General features: G+C 36.6%; 1 protein-coding gene across 4 annotated transcripts in view; it reads right to left on the reverse strand.

The window, feature by feature from the left end:
• Positions 1-5,269: 5,269 nt before the first annotated feature.
• Positions 5,270-20,721, reverse strand: part of CNTLN (centlein) — a 199,616-nt gene continuing 184,164 nt past the window's right edge. For all 4 annotated transcript variants that reach the window (XM_065661947.1, XM_065661945.1, XM_065661948.1 and 1 more), the window contains 3 exons: positions 15,248-15,433; positions 13,774-13,851; positions 5,270-6,047 (listed from right to left, as the gene is read on the reverse strand). In XM_065661947.1, the coding sequence (XP_065518019.1) occupies positions 5,946-6,047; positions 13,774-13,851; positions 15,248-15,433 (366 nt within the window). In that variant the 3' untranslated portion in view covers positions 5,270-5,945. The remainder of the gene's footprint in view (positions 6,048-13,773; positions 13,852-15,247; positions 15,434-20,721) is intronic.

Here is a 20,721-nt window from a genome sequence, read left to right on the forward strand (position 1 = left end):
TCCAGGACTCTTGCCATTGGTTAGAGTTTGTAGTAAGGATTAATGGCCTAGTTCAGGTTACTTCAGGGCAAAGTTGTGGCCATGTATATGCGGAAGTTCTGCAGGAGGGAAACAGCTACCGGATGCTGAAGAAGGAACCAATCAGCTGTTTTTGCACTGTGTGTAGAAACCAGTCGTTATAAAGCTTAAGCGTGGGACCAAGCTTGGAAGCTATAAAAGGCAGTGCTCTGAAGTGAATAAAGGTCAGTTTCTGATTACATTAATCAGTGTGCTGTCCGTTGATCTTCCGCGCTTTGCTTATCTGGCTCTGGATCTGTTTGGAGACATATTCCTTTCACATACTATTTTCATATCCAGTTTTAATCTCCTGAAGCAATACAGTGGTGATGCATAAACTGTGTACAATGGCACAGCTATTGAACTTAACTCCCTTTCTTCTTGTTCTGATCTTCAGGTCATAGTTTAGCTAAATATTAATTCAGTTGTAGAGGTGAAACAGAAAAGGTGATTATCCTAGCTGTAGAAATGACAGCCAGAATTCAGATAGATACAGACATTCCTCACTCTATAGACTGCTGTCCTGAAGATAACAACAAAAACTTAACACAGCTAGCCACACAATTGATTTCTAAATATGTGATTACAGCAGAAGTCAGAGAATGTTACCAGCTCTCTCAGTCATTGCTTACACCACAAAAAATTTCAAATAATTATACTATGGGATTCTCAAATCAGGGTATTTCAAAAAACCCTGCTTATTTTATGTATAAGAATAGTGCATAGTGAAACAGAGCAAAGCATGAAAGTAAATGAAGTGGGTTCAAGGACTTGAAGACCTTGAATAATATTTAATTCACTGAATGTAATGTATCTTACTTCAAAGCACTACAGAGAAAAAGTAGTATGTGTATACAGGTTTCTTTTTTTCCCAGAATACAAACAAGTGAGACACTACCTGATAATTAATGAACACTTTGAAATGTTTTCAGTTTCTCCCTGGACTCCTTTTTATTGTGACCATTAGGTTATATAATATAATTACACTTACCAGCCAGAGTCTCACTTACGTAAAAAATACCTAGCTTTAGAAACTGCACCCAAGAAGATAACTGGACTGTTCAGACAGTGAGGACTTCCCATGTCTGAGGCCCAGGAAGAAAATCACACAGTGCTTTCTCAATGCAGAATCCTCGGGACAGCAGCAGATGGATCTAATAATGTAATATGTAATAAAGTGATAATGTAATTTTTGTAACAAAAGATGTACATTTTGGAAGATTTGTGTCTTTGATTCCTATCAGGGTGAATTAGGATTTGTGTGGGTTAAACAGATGGAACTACAGAAACATTGTGTGAGAAGTTACAACTGACAGATGCTATGACTTTAATTTTGACATTTTAGAGTACGTAATGAAGATTTTTGAAAAGGTTAGAACGTTTAAACTTTGAAGGCTTTGCACAACTCTGAAGCTTTCATATTTATATATGTACACATACATATGCATCTGTGTGTGTACATACACACACGTGGGCACAGGCACACACACACACGGAAGTTGTTGTATTTTAGTGACTCACTTTTGTGACACAATGGCTGTAAATAGGCACTATAATTCACATGTGGAGATACCAGCTATTGCTGCCAGCAATTAACCCATTTTTTGTAAACGTTTGCCATCTAGAGGACGTATCAGGAAGCACCAGGACATACTGCCTTAAAATAAAACACACTGATTTTCTGGATGTTGGTAGGTATAGTTAGTTCAAAACAGCACTGCCTTTAATGTATTTTCTGTTTAGCTTTGTTGACAATATCATATTGAAAGTGTGGAGCTGATGTTTCTCCCCAGACGAAATTACTTTGCCAAATTTGTTATGTGTGTAATTTGAGCCTGGTTACAGCAAAAAGGGATTTTTAAAATATTCATAAAACATAATAAGTACTTTTAATTCTTTCACAATATAAAGATTGTTTCGAAAGCTCTCTTTTGCTGGTGGAGCAAAGATTAAATAAGCAGTAAAAAATATGTTCATTGCAGAGACAGGATTCAATATTTATGACAAAGGTAAAAATTTGTTTTCTTTGGAATTTCAGCCCTTTTTGTTCTTACAAAAACATCTCAAACTCGATTTTCTCCCTGCTACCCCACTGGAAAATGCTGACTGCTACTTCTTCTCTCATTTGTTCATATCAAATGAGAAAAGTTGCATGGAAATAAATACCTTTAAAAGATTAAGAAACATCTTCACAGATATTTGGCAACCTTTCTAGCAAAGCTGCAGAAAGACTAGCAGTGCTATAATTTCAGGAGCACCTATGAAGTAGTTACAGTTATTTCTTTCTCTTCATCATAAAATCCAATTTATGGCTTTGTACACCCCCCCCCCCCATCAGGATACCTAGGTTCTATTTGCACCCTAAAAAGTCTCTATGAAAATATCTGTCTTTCTGAAATGCGGGAAATTTTACCTTCCACCATTTAAAATGTAAGAGGGAAGAAAATCTTTGCCAGGGTGGGCCTGATCGTTTTAGGAGTAATGTGGTATTCAAATACAGATATTGGTTTTATATCAAGTTTTAATCCCTTTCCTCCCATCCTGGCCCGGTCACTCCAGAGGCCTCGATAAGAATAAACTGGTACCTGACAATGCACGTATTCTTTCTCTGGAAACATTTTCTTTGGCAATTCAGAATAACCTGGTTGGTACAATGTAAAAAGAGCAATAAGGTTACTTACTGCTGAATTTCCCAAGTAGAAGATGACTGGCATCTCATGCTCTTTAAGACTAGGCCATGATGGCTACCTATACTGGTTTGCTATTGCAGCCTACATGTTCTTGCGGTGGGTGCTGCAGCACTGTCTGTAGGCAGGTGTTGGAGGTTAAAGGCCAGAGCTCGAGCCAGCTAACCAATGCCCATGCCATGTCTTTCCCATAGCAAGGTGCCCCTGAAGCATGTTGAGGGAGACACCAAGCTCCCAGACTCTAGGTTGAGTCTCGATCTAATTCCACTGATTCATCATTTTCAATTGTTACAACTGAGATAGTAAATTATAATCTGAGCCTTGCTCCCTTAGCTTGGTGCTCTTGGAAACCGGAAGCTGATTTGTAAGATAAACGACTCACCACTGACCCAAGAAAGTTTTAAATACCACGGAAGAATCACCAAGTACACCAGAATCCAAGGGGAGAAATCCTTCAGTCTGTTTTCAGTATGTTTTGGTTTTATATTCCAGAGAGGCCAGAGGAACCAGATATTGATGCTGGGATTAGGGTTTTAAAAAATATTTCTTACTGAACAAATTTAATTCTTTCTGCATCAGAAAAAACAAGTTAGAGTAGCAAATAAAATGTACCCAGAGATTTCTTCTCCCTCTCGCCACACGTTTGCATTAAAGCATCAGCCAGAAACAGGCTGCTTGAGGTACTGAGGAAACAGAACTGGTAACCATTCATTTTGCACTTCTGATGGCTCACAAGGCTTGTGTGCACCACCTTCTCAGAGAAGAATGGCAGGAATGGTAGAAATAGACTGTATTTTGGAATTCTAAACGCAGAAACAGAAAAAGCGACACTACAGCAGTCATCGTTTATTTTGAGAATTGATTTCACTCTGCGACTGGATTAGCAAGCATGAACACCTACGACCAAGCAAAGCAGCCAGGTCTCCAGAGTAGCTGTCCGAGGACTGCTTGCTAGAGCGGGCCAAAGACTGCCACCCCACTAATAACCCTGAAGCAGTGGCTGGGAATGGGATGCCATGCAGACTTCAGGTGGCTAAAATAATGCAGAAACTGCAAATCATTTTGTCATTTTGTTTCCACCTTATATATCAAGCACTTAACCATGTGATTCCTTAGTATGAACTTAAGACTTTTCTTTAAAGTTTGTGTAGTGGTAACACTTCCAGGTTAAGATGCAGGTGGAAGGAAGGGACAGAACATCCATTTACAAGTGCACCAGGCACAGCTGGCAGGCGTTAGTGGTGGATGTGGGAGCCCTGTGTGGGACCAGGTCTGGGACTGCCCTAAGCACTTGTTTATTGCTTTTTCAATACCACAATCAGTAACTAAAAGGTTGTTAATTGCCAATAAATAGCTTTGATGGAAATTCCCCTACACGAAGGTGTTTGTTGCCTGTGACAAGATAGATAGGTCAAAAGCCCTTTAAGAGATTTTTTCTAGAGCCTTTTTGCTGGACAGAGTGAGGAAATTTTATCTTCATTGGAAGGGTATGTACAGTGCCCACATAGCTGGCTTGTTGCTCGCTTGATCAAGGCACTATGGTGCTGCTATCAGTGACTTGCTCACTTTCGAAGAATGCACTATCACAAGTGCTGATGGCAGCTCTGCAAGCTCACTCATTAGCAAGTGAGTTTAGTCTCATCAAAGAAGTGGCAAGACAAGTGCAGAAGACTTACATGAAGGGGAAGTGATGTATCTGTACTGAGTTCTATCCTGCAGAACTTGTTTTGGTAAAGTCAAAATACAATGTTTTCACCATGTAAACTTACCAGACTTAATCACCCTAATAATTTTCAAAAGGAGAAAATGAATCCTACCCTCAAGGTCCAGGGCACAGAGCTTTATGGAGAGTTAATTGTAGAGCACTTTTTTTGTCTCTTGCACCATGATGCACAAACAGCTGCAAATAAATAACACTTGTATTTTCCATTCCTTGAAAAAATGATGATCATTCTGGCTCCACCTCGGCTGAAGGATTTTCTTTTGCTCTGTCTCTTCAGATGAAGTAGATAACAACTTAGTTCTGCAGCATTCACCACTCTTGCTTACTCTTGGTCCAAACTAGAGTTCTCTTCACACCCAGGTACCCAGGAGATACAGAAACATGCAAAGACAGTAAAGCAAGATGTTTATGTTAAGAGAAAAAGATACTAGCCTGGGAAATTGTCTCACACTGTGAGTGCGAGTGACCTTAGACCAAAAAGATCTTTCTTCTGATTCTCCAACCAATATGAATAACGATAATGACAGCTGCTGTAAATCAACTCAATAGCCATAGATAAAGATTGTATATCAGTATTACTACCACATGAATTCAGAAATCTGGGCCTTCCATTTTTTTTCAGGTGGACTGGTCCAGAGGAATACAAATTCTTAAGATCAAAGATGTGAAAAAGCAGCAATTATTTGTTGATACCGCCAGAGAAATCTTGGTGGAAACCTCTGACCAAAACTCTGTACCATTTTCCCACGGAAAATGAGAGCTCACAGCTTGGTGGTAGCTGAGAAAGAACTGGGACTACCAGTGAAAAAAACCCCACACTAGAAATATATTTATTGTATTGAATTTTTTTAAATACAATTACATACATTGTACACAACAGACTCCAAATTAGAAGAAAATACAGCTTTTCCCAGGACATTTACTCCACATTGAATACTTCTTTCCTGCAATCATTCATTTTCTTATTTTTTTCCAATGTACAGAAAGTATATAATTTTATGTAGCACATATCATAAAGCTAGATTTACAAAGAAGCTAAAAGAAATTAGGTATTCAAAATCCCAATGATATTCCCAGTTCCTCTGCAGATCCTACTTACACTGTTCTGAGTAGTACAACCAGGAGTTAGCTGCTTTTTGTACTTAATGAGTTGTACAGATTTGTATTAGTTGTATCAAAAACATCCTTTTTCTACAAAGTCTCCAGTGCTGGTCACTGCTAATGTATTTAAAGGAAAATATTTTAATTTTTTTTCACTTTGCATTGATTTGCAGCAATTTTTCTTTTGGAGAGTCAAACCCACCCCACTCCTTTCTAAATAGGAACGTAATTAATTCTTCTTGTTCAACAATTAATTAGTTCACAGTTTCTACTTATCTATTGAACATGCATATTAACAGTTCCTTACATGAGGAGGAAAGACACAAGGAAATAGCACACATTTTAGTCACACTTTTCAAAGATAAGTCTTAGCAATATTATACAGTATGTTTCATGAGAGAACTGTACTCTTCTATAAGTTTCTTCTTCTCATTTAATTTTTGCAGTATGGCATCCATTAAGTATGAGGCAAAAGGAAACTGAAAAAGAAACATAGTAAGAAAAATGATCATTGAATTTTATTGTCTTCATGTGAAAAAACACTTACTAAATATCTTTAAACATTTAGATTTTACTCACTTCTGACAACTACCGCACATGCACACATCTGATCTTTAAAGTTCACCTGCATGGTTAGTGTCTGAAAATTTGCCCTCTATCATAAAAATAATAAAAGAATGGAGTAAAATGAAAAAAGATAAATGCCTTATTGAACAATTCATGCTTTACTGGCCATGTTAATGATGTAAACTGCAGTACCAGCAACTCTGTCATTCATCTTCAATCAGCTGATCAATAAAAGGTTACAGTCATCTCTAGGGCACGCAGAAATGGTAGTGTATGTATGTTTACCATTCTCAGGAGGATGAGACAGAACTACTAATACAGCCCCCAGTGCTGTGGCACATTCCTTAAACTCACATGTTTAAAATTGTAAATAAAAAACCACAATGCAAAACAAAACCCCAAACCCCAGAAACTCCAATTGCATTGACCGAGATATGACACAAACAACTGCTCCTCTAAAACATGAAACCAAAATACTGTATATATTTACAAAGAAAAGTGAAAATCTCTTTTACATCTTCTCCAATATAAAAATGTATTTTCACAATCAGTGTCTTCAAAGAAAGAGATTTGGTGTATTTTCAGTGTCATTGCTTTCATGCTTAAAGTTTTCTTTCACAGTCTTGGTGCATCAGTGCACTGTATGCTGGGAAGTACTTTTGAAGGTGGTACAGAACACTAGTCATGGCAGCTCCACCCGAGAGTGGTCAATGCTTTTACAGAAGACAGAACAGATTTTGTTCACCCATAGAGAATCTCAGTAGCTTCATAGCACTGTCAGCTTTCTTGACCTCTTACTGAGACCAGTGGTGACCAAGGGGTCAGTCACCCACAAAAATAATCAGAAGAAGAAAGAATTTACCTTAATAAGGCCACCATAAATAAGTTAGGTTAAGTACAGCACTAGCCTGAGCAGGTCAAACAGTAGCTTCCTCTACTTTTCACAACTGTAGTTCAAGGCAGTATTTTTGCATCTAGAACCACTTCTCTAGTTCCATACTTGAGTATCGCTGTTCTGATTTTATTTTTTTCCACTTCTCTATTCCATTTTTTTTAAAAAATTGTTACTATACCACATATAGTACTGCCTGTTTCCTAGATATATATAAAAAAATCTACAACAAACAAAAAACACAGACTACAAGTTCATCAAGCACAAATGCTAGTGTAATGTCTGAACTGGTACAAAGGTATGAATCTATACATTGATTTTTGTAATTACTAACAAGCCAGGAAAAAAGAATCTAAAATGGTAGCTAGGAAAATTTGTTAATAGCAAGCATCTGTCATGAAGTGACTGTAATGGCAATCCTACATGTTGCTCAACAGTCACTTTGCAGCTACAGAAGAAGGACGATAAAGGCATTATTTCCTTTTTTTTTTCAGAAAAGGAGGTTTTAAGGGCTGGTACTTGCTGCTAGACATGTCTCCATCTGTCATAAATAACTTCGTCAATGATAATTTTCTACAAGTCATCTACACTTGTCAGCTTTCTTCTATACGCTGTTGTGGTGACTTTTGGGGGAATAGAGGAATCCAATTCAGTGAGCACAAATCTATTCAGAGTAATATAAGACATAATCTTATGTGAAATTTTGTGACACTTATTTGCTACTGTGCTTTAAAAACACTGAATCCAGCATCCTGTTCACTCTAATTGCTCTCTTTCCTTGGCTAAATATGTTTTTTACGAGAACACTATACCATTATCTCAAAGCCTCTAATTCTTCTTGCCTAGCTTGAGTACATTCATTTCTGATACATTTCACTTCCTTAATGTTATGCCTGAGATGAATGGTTTCTTATTGATGTCTCTGGCTCGTATCATTCTAGCTACATTTTACTTGCTGCTCACTACTCTCTGTGGCTTCCATGTCATAGCAAAGTGATCTTTCAAGAACTCTTTCCATTTAAATCATTCATTTAAAGAAAGAACATTTGAAAGTTGAACATAACACCATTCTTTCAACATTTGCTGTTTTCAGAGAAAGTGCTGTATGTTTTTATCCGTTTTTCTTTCCATACAGACACCCAGAACTGGATGATCTCTACAGTCTTCATCTTTAATAGAAGTCTGTCAGATTTACTTTTAATGATGGCTCTGTAACTATCCTGGGAAGCTTTCCTCTACATTTCTCCCCAGAACTTCATAACTGTTGAAGATGTCTCTACTCCAAAGTATTCATCCCAGCTTCCAAACCTGCCATATGCTCCGGGAAGGCTTTGGGAGTTCAGGGAGTGCTAAGTGCACACCTAAGGAGTAAAAGCTTGTTTGTACCACTGACAATTATATATTTTAATACAGAATGATACTTCCTCCAAATGTTTCCTATTTATCTGTGCCACAATCAATTTATCTGAACACTAAGCATTAACAGTGATAGTGATCCTAAATCACTACATTATGGTAGGCTTTAAGAGAAGTAGTATTTAATCAATTTGGTTAAAGTCAGAGTATTTGAGAGTGCAAATTACATATGGATTTAAAGATTTTTATTTATTTCTTTAACAGAATTGCAGATCTCTCCTTTGATACTAGAAAGCCATATGAATGAAATGGCATATTTCTTATCAGACAGATATCTTGGTATATGGCAACTGTAAGGTAATGTGATCCTAAAGAAACATGAATGCTGATAGGTATTTCCATTTCTCTCACTTATTTATTCTCACCCTGAGAATATTTCTTTTAGAGATCCCTTCTGTAAAAAATAAACTACTACTGTTCATCAGCCTTACACAGCTGAGTCTCACTCAACACCAGGGCATAAGTATACACTGATACGTCAGTGAAAAGAATCACAATGAATGCAAGGCAATGATGTTATTCTAATGAGACATAGCGTCTCCATTTGCAGTGTACAGCATTACTTTGATTCTGCTTCACAAAGTCTAAAATGTATTAACATAAAAGTACTTAATTTCTGGAATACACGAATTAGTGGTTATACCTGTTTAAACCTCCTCATATGGCTCATCAGTGTAACACATTTGCCCAACAAAATGATCAAAACACTGCAGAGCTGCCTCAAATTGAATTGAGGCACAAAGAATAACATGAAATAAATCTAAAGAAACTCAGATCATAAGGACCAAAACCCCCTAACTTCAATATAAACCAAAAGTCAAAGGTTTTTTTTTTAAAAAACAGAAATGCTTCATTTCACTTTTCACTGTTTTTCTTTGTGCATTCTGCTTTGTGATGGCTGCATATACATTATATAAATTTGTATGTGCCTGTCTGTATTCTTATCCTGAGTAATCAAGCCAATCTCTCCTTGTTTTCAGTCCAGGACAAGTGATATTGTTCTGTTTGTGTGCATGAGATATAAGATAGATTTATACTATAATGGATTGTAAATGCATGGGACTGAGCTCTTATTCTTGTAATTACAAGAAAATCATGGTCTGATGTCAATGTTAAGCTGCAGGTAACTCAAAACCCCTAGGGATGGTGGCAGTGGCCAGTGTGTGCACGTGTGTCTGTACACGGATGAATACGTATGTGTGGGTGTGAGCAGAGGACAGCAATAAGCAGAGAGACGTGTTCAAAAAGGAGAAGACAAACGGGCTGGAGTGAGACTAATGAAAGCAAAGTAAGTGTGTTCCCACCCAGGAAATTTGAAGAAACAGCCATAGCTGTTAGTGCACATTCCCAGATGATACCAGAGGAAAGGTATATTTAGAAGCCAGTGCAAATCCTAAAAACGGGTTGGGGAAAATCCCTGCTAATGAAGACTGAATATACCATCAGAAACACTGTTCCAGAGATGGATTATACACATACCTACAGAACGCCCATAGAATAGAGGGGAGGGAGTTTTTCTGGAAGTTTTCACCATTGGAATATGATTTGTAGATTCATAATGAGGTCATGAGAGGAAAGATTTTATTAGGCAGCTTTGTTTATGTGAGATGTGATATCCCAAGGAGTACCTGAGGAGGAAGGGAAGGCAAGTGCTGCTGTATGTCTATAAGGGACATGCTAATCAATACTGTCACTGGGTTCAATGCTTGGAAGAGTTAGGCAGATGATTTGTACTTTATTTAGAAGTAGCTCTCGGAGACTTCAGGCAGCAACCCGGATTGGGCTTAATATGCTGTACTCACAAAATTATTAACAGACTGCAGGAGTTGCGTAAAAAGAAGTCATCCCCTTGGTTTAGCTTTGTATGTTTCCTACCATGGGAAAAAGCTGGGGTTTTGTTGTGTTTTTTTTTTTTTTAAATGATTATGAAATAGAGAGTGCTACTATACTGTGTGCCAGGTTCAAATAATAAGACATACACACCCAGATGTAAGGGAGAAAGTAGGTAAGAAGCCTCATTACTCGTCATGCAAGCTGTAAACACACATACATATTGAGATAACCATACTTGTTTCCTCCTATCCCAAATACCACAAACTACTAAAAACTCAATGGTCCATAATGGGTTGGCTACCTCTCCCAGCTTCTCTCTTCCATGCTCAATCACTAACACATAATCAGTCTGATGTCTCTGTACATGACTGATACCCATCTGCAGGTCTCTGCTTGCACTCCTGTGAAGCCTTTCCACATATAGGTTCTGCATAAGCAAGAGAACCTTTCACCGTTTATCCTATTGTCAGTTACTAAGATGTTTCATTTTTATACTTTAGTGAGAACACTCTAGTTATTGGGTGCTAATGTAGAAATACAAAAACTGAACTTGAAAAACACTTGCTAGCAATTAAAAATATGGGTTTAGATTCTAAGTGATTTTTAGCAGCTCTGTAGAATTCAGAACGTTCCTGTACTTCTTGATTTTATGATTTTTATTTAAATAACATCCTGATGCAGATATGTCTCTATTACATTACAATCTTCTTAGCAGTGGTGCAGTTTCTCCACGTGTTTCTACAGTAGTTGATAAAATAAGGACACATACTCCTGAGCACTCAGGAATGCAAAAAGTATTTATCACTGAAATTTAACATACTTGTAAAGCTGACAGAAATTAGATTTTTTCAAGTCATAAGACAATGGAAAAAAAAAAAAAAGGTGTGGATGAGGTGTGCTATCCTTTAGCATTACACTTTAGGGTAATCTATAAAATGACAGTAAAAAGCAACTAGTGCTTCCTTCAGTCTCCCCCAAAATTCTAATGTAGCAGTAAAATGGCTTATGTCAGTAATAAAAATAAAATGTCTATGACATTTTAAATGTTATCATACTGTCACAGCAGAATAAAATTAGCTTGAAGAATGATCTAAAGGGATATGATGCAGTTCATTATGTATAACAGCAACAGCAGCAGTTTCTCAGTGTTCATAAAGGTTTCTCCATTAAATTTACCTCCAGTCAATAATTAGGAGTCCACAAATAAACCTAGGCAATTAAATCAATACTGCTGGGCAATTATGTTCGAAAGTCCCAGCTCAATGGCGCAAAAAGACACTATATCAAACTGCAATATTAAGTGATCTGATGCAATTTTCCACTGAACATTTTCTCAGAATAACAGAAAAGGGCAAGACTGCATCTTTGTTCAAGATGCAAATGGGTACACAATTTGCCAACCTGTAACACCGTGTGAGCCATCTGTTATGATCAAAGTCCTGATGGAAAGCTTTCATTTCACCACAAACTTTAGTTTTCTGATCATTAATAGATCGTCTACTAAAGGAAACCACAATCAACCCCTACAAGATAGGAATTAAGCATTTTCAAGGCTTACAGAGTTCTGTGAGCTTCTCACAAATAGAGACCAAGAAATCTTAGCAATTTCCATCCATGTGACTTAGTGTGGACAGAAGTGAAAAGCAGAGCTGACTGCTCCCGAAAATCACTAATCACCTCGCAATTCTGAAGATGGCCAGCTTCCCAAGAATTATTTGTAGCCTCAGAGCTCCTTCTGAGGAACCCCACAAGATGGAGCAAAAATCACTGAGAGCCACTATTAACTTGTACATACACTTATACTTCTAAGAACAAAAAGCTCCTCAATCCTTAGCTAATAATTATAATCCTAATATAGTTGGTTACATATATGGTTACAAACATTACAACACCCCTATTTCTCTGTGCCCTTCATTTTCCTGTCTATATCAGAGAAGTAATAAAATTCTGCTTAGGTTTTTTTAACAATTCACCAAAGAATGATAACAAAAAATAGAGTAAGAATTTTTGTTGGTATTCCATGAATCTGATTGCTATTTTGGAGTCCACAGAATGGACAGAATCTTGAAATTTATAGATTTTTTTTAAAAGTCTTGAAATTAAGACAATTCAGTGAATAGAAATATTTGTGCTTTTACTGCTGAGTTCCATGTAACATTACCAGGTTAAATTAAAATGCCAGTATTTTTGACAAAGCCAGTAAAAGCAAACTGGTATTTCCAAATCCTCCACTGCAGCAATTAAGGAATCTTAATGGTAATAACTTTGGATAATGAAAGAGGAAAAAACTGTGATTTCTTAAAAATCTGGTCATAGGACACAATGTAAACATGGAAGCAATTAATGACAAAATAGATAAATCTGGATCTGAGTGTTCCCTTAAAATGGTTTTCAAAATATTTTCAATCATTCAAATTCTAACTGAAATGAACTACATTGCTAATGGAACCATGCTAGTGAATATGCATTAGGAACACTGGATTCATAAATCAAATTTTATTTCTTTTCAGACATCAGATACCGATCATCTTAATAAAGGAGACAACTAAAATATAATGGAAAATTTTCAAGAGTCAGTGTGTGTTGTCAGTGATGTCCAAACAAAAGCTGACTATGGCTAGAAAAGCAGGGCTCTCACCTGCCAATAAACTGCCCTTGATCACTTACAAGAGGGGAGCATCCCAGCAGACTCTCTGTGTATTAAAAAAAAGACTTGAAAGAGAAGAAAAAGTATCACACAGGTCACAGCAGCAGTCTCAATGGACCCCTCAGGGATTTCTGCTAGTCTCAGCCTTGTCATCCTCTATGCAGCTTTCCTCTCTGCCCAGAAAATGTCGATAGGAAAATGTTTGAGGGGCCTCTGGTGGAAATTTTTTCATTCTTTCTGCATTGACAGGATGCCAAATCAATATTTACTTCCCACTAACAAGCTGCTCGAGGTCTCAGTAGAAAATATTGTAGAGAATGCGAGAAGACACGATAATAAACAGCTGTCTGGCTATGAGGAAAACATGAATTGACTGGAAACAAGTCCACAGTAAAAGGTCACTGAAACCCACAAACTCCTCAGGTGTCCATATCAACTGCTAACTTTAAAGGCACATAATAAAAAAATCTCTTTTTCCTAAGAGGTATGAGAATGGATCCTTTTCACTCTAGCAAGCATTACACACTGTTTCAATAATTCAATTAACACATTTGCCAAGATGTGTCCTGGTTTTCTCCAGCATTGTTTCTTTCACTGGTTTCAGCTGTTAAGACAGCTTTTGCAAATGCTTGGTTAACATCTCTTCAGTTTTATCCAGTGATATTTATTTTAAGAGAAATAAAAAATGAAATGCTACAAACCAAGGATTTTACGTTGTCTCATCACGGTATAGTTTAGGATCATCAATGGTAATATAATTACAAATGCAACAGATTAATTACAACCTAAAACCACTTAGCTACTCAGTGCAGAATGATATTATTCATTAAGGAAAGATATAAATTAGCACCTGTGCTTCAAGAAGGTTATGTATATACTCCAGCCATTCCTTATCATTTTCAAATTCCATTTTTGTTTTTGCTGTTTCCTAAAACCAGAAAAATATAACATAGACACAACATTTTGACACCACATGAGAAAAAAATAGTGAAAAATAAAGGAAATGTGTAACTGGATATACATTGAATGACCAGTATGTGGAAGTGTAAACTATGCTTTCAAGACTAGTTATCTGAAGCATATCCACCAAGTATGAGGGCTCTGTTAAATTTATAAACCTATCCTTGTCTGTACATGTCCCTAGAAACATGCATGACATGCTCTTTTCGCATGAGCATCAGGTGCATGTGTAATCTATGTGTAAATTTTATGAGTTCAATGTAAAGGTTCCTTAGTGGAATAGGTATCTAAAATTTGTATAGTGTAAATTCATCACCTTTAGTTAAAATTTGTTCTCTATTTGTAGCAAGTGTGTTTGTGTGTTCTACACATATATTCAAAATAGTGACTACAACAAAAGGTACAGGATGTAGAAATTACTTTGAGAACAAGGTATGCATGAAACAATTCTATCAAAGTGAATCATGTTACAGAGGTGTATGAATCTTATATATGCATAAAAAGGAGGAGAATTGGTCCATTTTATTTGTATTCATGAGTGTAATCCGTATCAGTGCATGCATATGCACTGCACCTTTATTTAACCAACATGAAAACTCCCTTTTGTGACATCTTTAATATAAAGCTCCAGTAAGGCTAAATCTGAGTCATTACCAGAGTACTATTACAGCCCGATAATGGTTAGCTTCTATACACTTTTACTAAAGTAAGTGTCCAGACTTTTTCATGTATTATTTAATCAAGCCTAAATAAATCTATATCAGAAATCCTACTCCTGTATCTGTTTATTATAGGGTGATTTGATGAAACACTATCAAGTATTTCATAGTGAAGTGTATGATAGAATCAACAAAAAAAGGCAATGGATTCCCCAAGAAACCATCTGTCTACTAGAAATACCTTTAATGGTATAACAATTCAAGAAAGGAAGCATCAACGGAATCAATCTGGCACAGCAAGACACATTCTAATTTTGTTTTCATTAATGCAGAAGTCTATTTAAAATGTATAACCCTGTCAACTAGTCTCATGAAAAAGGAAACTAAGGACTTTCAAATAATGTCTCTCTACATCTACATGCTCAAAACAGTATATTTATATTTTATTATGCATGCCTAAAGTCTTGCGACTTTATGAGTCTCTAACCTGACCTCTTTATTTAGATCCAATTCTTTTGGGGTTTGTTTTTTTTTTTTTTTAGGTCCAGTTGTTTTGGCGTTTGGTTGTTTTGGTTTTTTTTCCATGCTGAATGCTGCACAATGAAATTCCAGTCTATACCTGGAAATCCTTTTCCTCAAGAATGGAAATATGCAGCAGCATCTGATTTGCCCCCTTTTTACTGAAAAGTCCTTAAAATAACTTACCTCATCATCTTCTACTTCTAATATCTCCTCAAGATCAGTTGTTGAAACATCAAGAATAGATGCTGCCAACTGAACAGACTCCTGGGAAAGACCCTTTTTGCACACTCTCACTTCTCCCATTTTTTTTGCCTGTTTGATTTTTGTTCTCAGCTCTTGCACGCTGTGCTGTAGCTCTCTGGTTAGAACCTAGAAGATGCAAACAAAAAATACTCTGGCAATTTTTCTTGAAGTGCAAACATTATGGAAAAAATGGTCACATTTAGACTAAGCTCATTTAGATGGGAGTTACCTTAATTCTGCATTATTGCTTTTACAGGATACATGCTGTAATATTAAAGATCATGGTATTTAGAATGCAAAATGTGAATACATTAAAATAGAAAATGTTCTGAAATACAGGTAAATTTGGTTTTATTTCTTTAGCAAAAAAACTATATTCATCATGCCATCAGCAGTAAGACAAAGCAGCTTCTGCGGACGCAATCAAAAATCCTTACATGACCCATGTACCAGAAATGTTCCTGTAATAACAACAGAAGTGTGAGACTTTACTGTGGTCAAACAGAGATCTTTTTAAAGCTTACTCATACTTCACTGCATGAAGGAACACCAGTACCTCTTTATTAAAAACCTGGAATTTCAGTTCCCACCCAGACAGGGCAGTTTAAAACTGGCCTAGCTATCAGTTCTTCCTGATAACACTTTCTAGAACTTAGATCATCACAGTAGTGGCTATTTACTGTTGATAAGCAGCATATCCTTGGAGCAAGTCCACTGTATTGTTATTCAAGGCTTGCATAGGAAGGGCTGTATTCTCATGGAATATTGTCTATGCAGTGGACTCACACAGAAAGCCCAGCCAGGCCAGGCAGTCTCTTTGCAAAGGTCCTCTTGGCAGACAGTTGTTGGCTGACAGAAAAGAGCCATAGGTCACTGTCAGAAGATCCTCCTAGCATATTCAACTTCCATGACTCAAGCAGAACTGTGATTGTCAACACAGACACCTTGGCTGAGTTTAAAATGAGAGAATGAGGTTGTATTTCGATCGTCATTCGTGGGGCTTATCTTACTGAACTAAGTCTCACCAGTAGCTGATTAACTCCTGGAAGTTCTTTTTTTGCAGAATGCCTTCATCTCATAGAAACAGAATGCAGAATTATGAACCCTGTTTATTGGTATTTGGAGTAAAGTACTCTACAGCCCCTTGTGTATTAAAAATGCAGTCATTAAAGAGCATTTCCTGATATATTTCAAAGAAAACACAACAGATTCATCCAGTTCCAAGATTTGGTTATTCTTCTGCCACATCCCAGCATACCATTTTTCTGTATTTAGCTAAAATGTAATTATTAAAATGAAAATTACCCTACCACAAATCTGGGGAGAGGAGGTACACTGAAATTTGTCCCAGTTCGTGATTCAAGTGTGGGTACCTCCACCCACAGTATTTTCAACAAAGTATCTTGCACATAGAACTGTCTGCAGGTACAGAGCTGAGAGGAATGACGAAACTTGAAATGCTACAGGCAGGGAGCTAGGGCAACTTGGACCAAGCTCACAGAAGGAAACAGACTGAGGAGAGAGCCACAGCAGAAAAGCACACCTATGAAAAAAAAACCAACCCATGCTTTAGCAGTATCTGAAACATTCCAATAGTAAATTGGACCCTGCAACACCTAGACAATGTGTCTGACAATATAAAAATAAGTTAAACTGTACTTCTTCTATCAAATTGCACAAGCTTCCCAAATTTTAAAAGTAAGGAGATCTAACTCAGCCATAGATGATTAGGCTAAAAGATGCACATTTGTATTCTGGCACAAAGAGGAAATGTAAACTAAAGGAGTAAAATATCAAAATTAACTGCAAAGCTATATAGAAAGGCAACAAATAATGATAAATAGCTGAGCACAGGCAAACAAAAATCACGATAATAAACAAAGTCAAATGTTCACTTGAATGTCTTGGACAACATACAAACATTGCCAGAAAATCGTCTTATTATATTATTAGATAAATTTTGCTGGTGTATCCAAACTCTAAAAATAATGCATGAGAGGTAATCCGGCTGATAGCAATAGCAACAGTGGAACCTAGAAACTGCAACTCCACTGCAGTATTTTAGGCTTGTCTTTTAGTTCAGAGTTGCAGAAAAGAAGGTACCAGAAAGACCCTGAAGAATCTATAGCAGCAATTAAAAAAAAAAAAAAACAAAAAACACCAAAACAACAAGAAAACGCAAAAACATAAAAAGGAAAAATGAAACAAGAAAATGAAAAGGAAGTTTAAATAAAAATCAAGGAAGGAGAAAATAACAACTAGCAGATTTGATATGCAAACCTACACACTATATATAATCATAGTAGATCATATAGATCACACATATAAAGAACTTGCACCTCAATTCATTTTTTCCCTGATGAGTTTGAATACACTAAAGCATACATAAAATAAACACCATACGTATATGAACTTTCAAATTGGACTTGGAGACCAGCTACTTTTGAAGTGGTCTTCTTCACATTATTAAGTTGTAATAATTTTTTTAGATACATTTTTCACTGGATAAGTGATTTAAAAATTATAGCCTCCTCACAATTTTAAGTTGTTTTTTTCTGTTGTTATATCATTATGTGTCATATACTAATGTATTTATGTGCTACATTTTTTAATTATTAATGATTTAATTTACATATCAGCTCATCCTTCTCTACAGATATATTTAAAGTCAAAGCCACAAAGTCTTTAACTGTATTAGACAGAACCATTTCCACATTGAAAATAACATAATCCTAAGAGTTAACCAGCAAAAGTTTTGCTGGTGAGTATACTGAAGCCAGTATTACATCGTTCTTTGATTAAGAAATTGATCCAATACATTCTGGACTTAAGTGTAGGATTTTGCACTAAACCACTTCCCACTATGTATTTCAGAATCACTTGTTTTTAAACTTTAATATGTATACTTAGGGATACAAACTGCCTGCAATGAAATCAATGCAGAATACGACTTCAGTATGATATTGATGTATGATAACAATGCCTTTATGAGTACTAGTAATACTAGGATTTGATCTTTTACCATTGTTTTTCTTTGGTGTCAAATCTAGGGGATATTTTGTTAGTAAAGCCACTTTACCAACTTTGATGTTACCCGCAGAATTATTCCTGTGGGACGCACTTGGCTGCTACCAGCCGACTAAAATAGGAATCCCACATTAATTCCTGAAGCAAATCTACAACACATTCTGTCAGGCCAGTGCAATTGCTACTGGTCTGACCAGAAAAAAAAAATAAAAAATAAAAGCTTAAAATTCTAACAATATGAGCTGAAAGTACCCAGCTTTTTTTTAATTAGTAACAATTGCTGCATCATCTACCAACTACACATGGTCATAAAGTATATATTGCATCTACAGAGATTGCATATGTGCTAAATAACCCCCTTATAAGCCTTTTTACTTTTTTCACAACCCAACATATTAATTCTTTAGGTAATAGTTTTCAATTTTGGTCTCAGCACACAATCCCTTTCTAGAACTATATTTTTCACCAGTTTTGAGATGTATAAAGACAAAGGTCTTCTTTTATTTAAAAGATCATACTTAATTAAACACTCAAAAATGCTGTGGTGATAGGCAGACCCTGAGAATACACTATTAATAAGGTCTTTACTTCCCCAAAAGCTGTGACACTAGTTGATCCTGGTATTGACACAAACTGATCATTGGCACCAAGTAATGCATTATGATCAAGCCAATGCCTAAAATTCTTCTCATAATTACCATGTTAATTTACACACTCTATTGTTACTGTTTATAGTATAATAAAACTTAATGATTCCTAGAAAAAACAAAACTTAATGACCCCAAGACAAACCAAATTCTGATTCTAGCACTCTAGCTATGTATAGCTAGATTTCAGTCTTACAATGTTGCAGATGTCATGGCAAAAGCTGCGGCTCATGTTAGTTATGGAAAATTTCAAGCTTTACTGTGCTTGTGCAATAGTAATAAGGTTGTGGTGGGTCTGGCTGGGATGGAGCTAATTGTATTCTAGCAACTCCTATGGTGCAGCGTTTTAGGCTTGTCACTAAACCAGTGTTGGTAACTGAACTATTAACTAACCAGCTATGGCTGAGCAGTGTTTGTGTGGCACCAAGGCCTTCTCTATTTCCCACCATGTCCCCATAGCTAGTAGGCTGGGGTGCACAAGAAGTATAGAGGGGACAAACCTGGGACAGATGACCTGAACTGACCAAAGGGACATTTCATATAGTATCTTGCTTAACAATAAAAACTGAGTGGGGTGGGACTCTGACTGGCTGGACATTGGCCTACTTCCCTTGTATTTTTTCCCCCTCTTTCCTTTCACTTAATAATCTGAATTTTCTCACTTTTGCTCTTTCTATTCTCTGCCCAGTCTCGCTGGGAGCAGGCAGTGAGCAAGCAACTATGTGGTGTTTCACTGCTGGCCAGGGTCAACCAATGACAAATATATAGAACAGTATAGTATTCAGAATAATTCTACACTTAATATTTTGTGTGTAGTTCAATATGAAAGTGTCTTTAGATAAAAGTAATATGTTCTTAGAAACTCACTTGTTTTGTAGATTGGGATGCTGTCAGGATGTGACCCAGAACATTACACCAAAAATTAAATGGAAAATCTTTTCTGAAACAGGTTAGTTTCCTAAAGAAGCAAAAGTATTGTGGAGATGTGGCTGTCTGTGGGAAACAAGATCTGAATTTCACAGAACCGAATGCTGAGTTTAAAAAACTTCTCTACTTTTGTTGTACAGCAATTATTGCTGGCCTAGGGTTACAGCAGAACCTAGTGCTATAAAAGGTTGAAAAAACATTACCACCCCAACCCATGATCAACAAGACAAACCAGAGTGAATGGACAATGTCACACAAAGAGAAGATTTCATGCTCTGTTTCAGCAGCTGAAACAAGCATTCAAGTTTCTTCAGTGAAAGCACAGTTATTTGGTCCTTATCGTCTCTCTAGAAATGACTTTTAAAATACTTCCAGTAATAAGGTTTAAACTGAGCTCACAGCCTGATTCTGCATGTCAGAGAAAAGGAAAACAATTCTAAGGCAATTTAATTTAATATATACTTTTATATGCTATTTAAGTTACTTCAGCTAGCTTCTTCACTTGAAAATATACACCTCCTAGCCATAACTTTTTTTTCTACCAGAAACGGGACAAGAGTGTAGACAAGAAATAAAGACAAGACAGACCACTGCAATAGATTTGTCTGGCCAAGGGCTGTAACATGTAGCATTTTGACCCATGGGAATGAGTTAGCCTCAGGAGGTTAACTTAATTCTTACAGTCCCTAGAGATCACGTCTTATTTCAGAGACTCCAGCAGATGCCCTGAAAGAAGAGTGTAAAGCTGTAGAGGTGATATAGACCAGTCTTACCTTTCTCTGCCAATTTCAGTATTCAGTACCAACTGAGAAT

This window comes from Lathamus discolor, chromosome Z (assembly GCF_037157495.1).
Source record: "Lathamus discolor isolate bLatDis1 chromosome Z, bLatDis1.hap1, whole genome shotgun sequence".
NCBI lineage: Eukaryota > Metazoa > Chordata > Aves > Psittaciformes > Psittacidae > Lathamus > Lathamus discolor.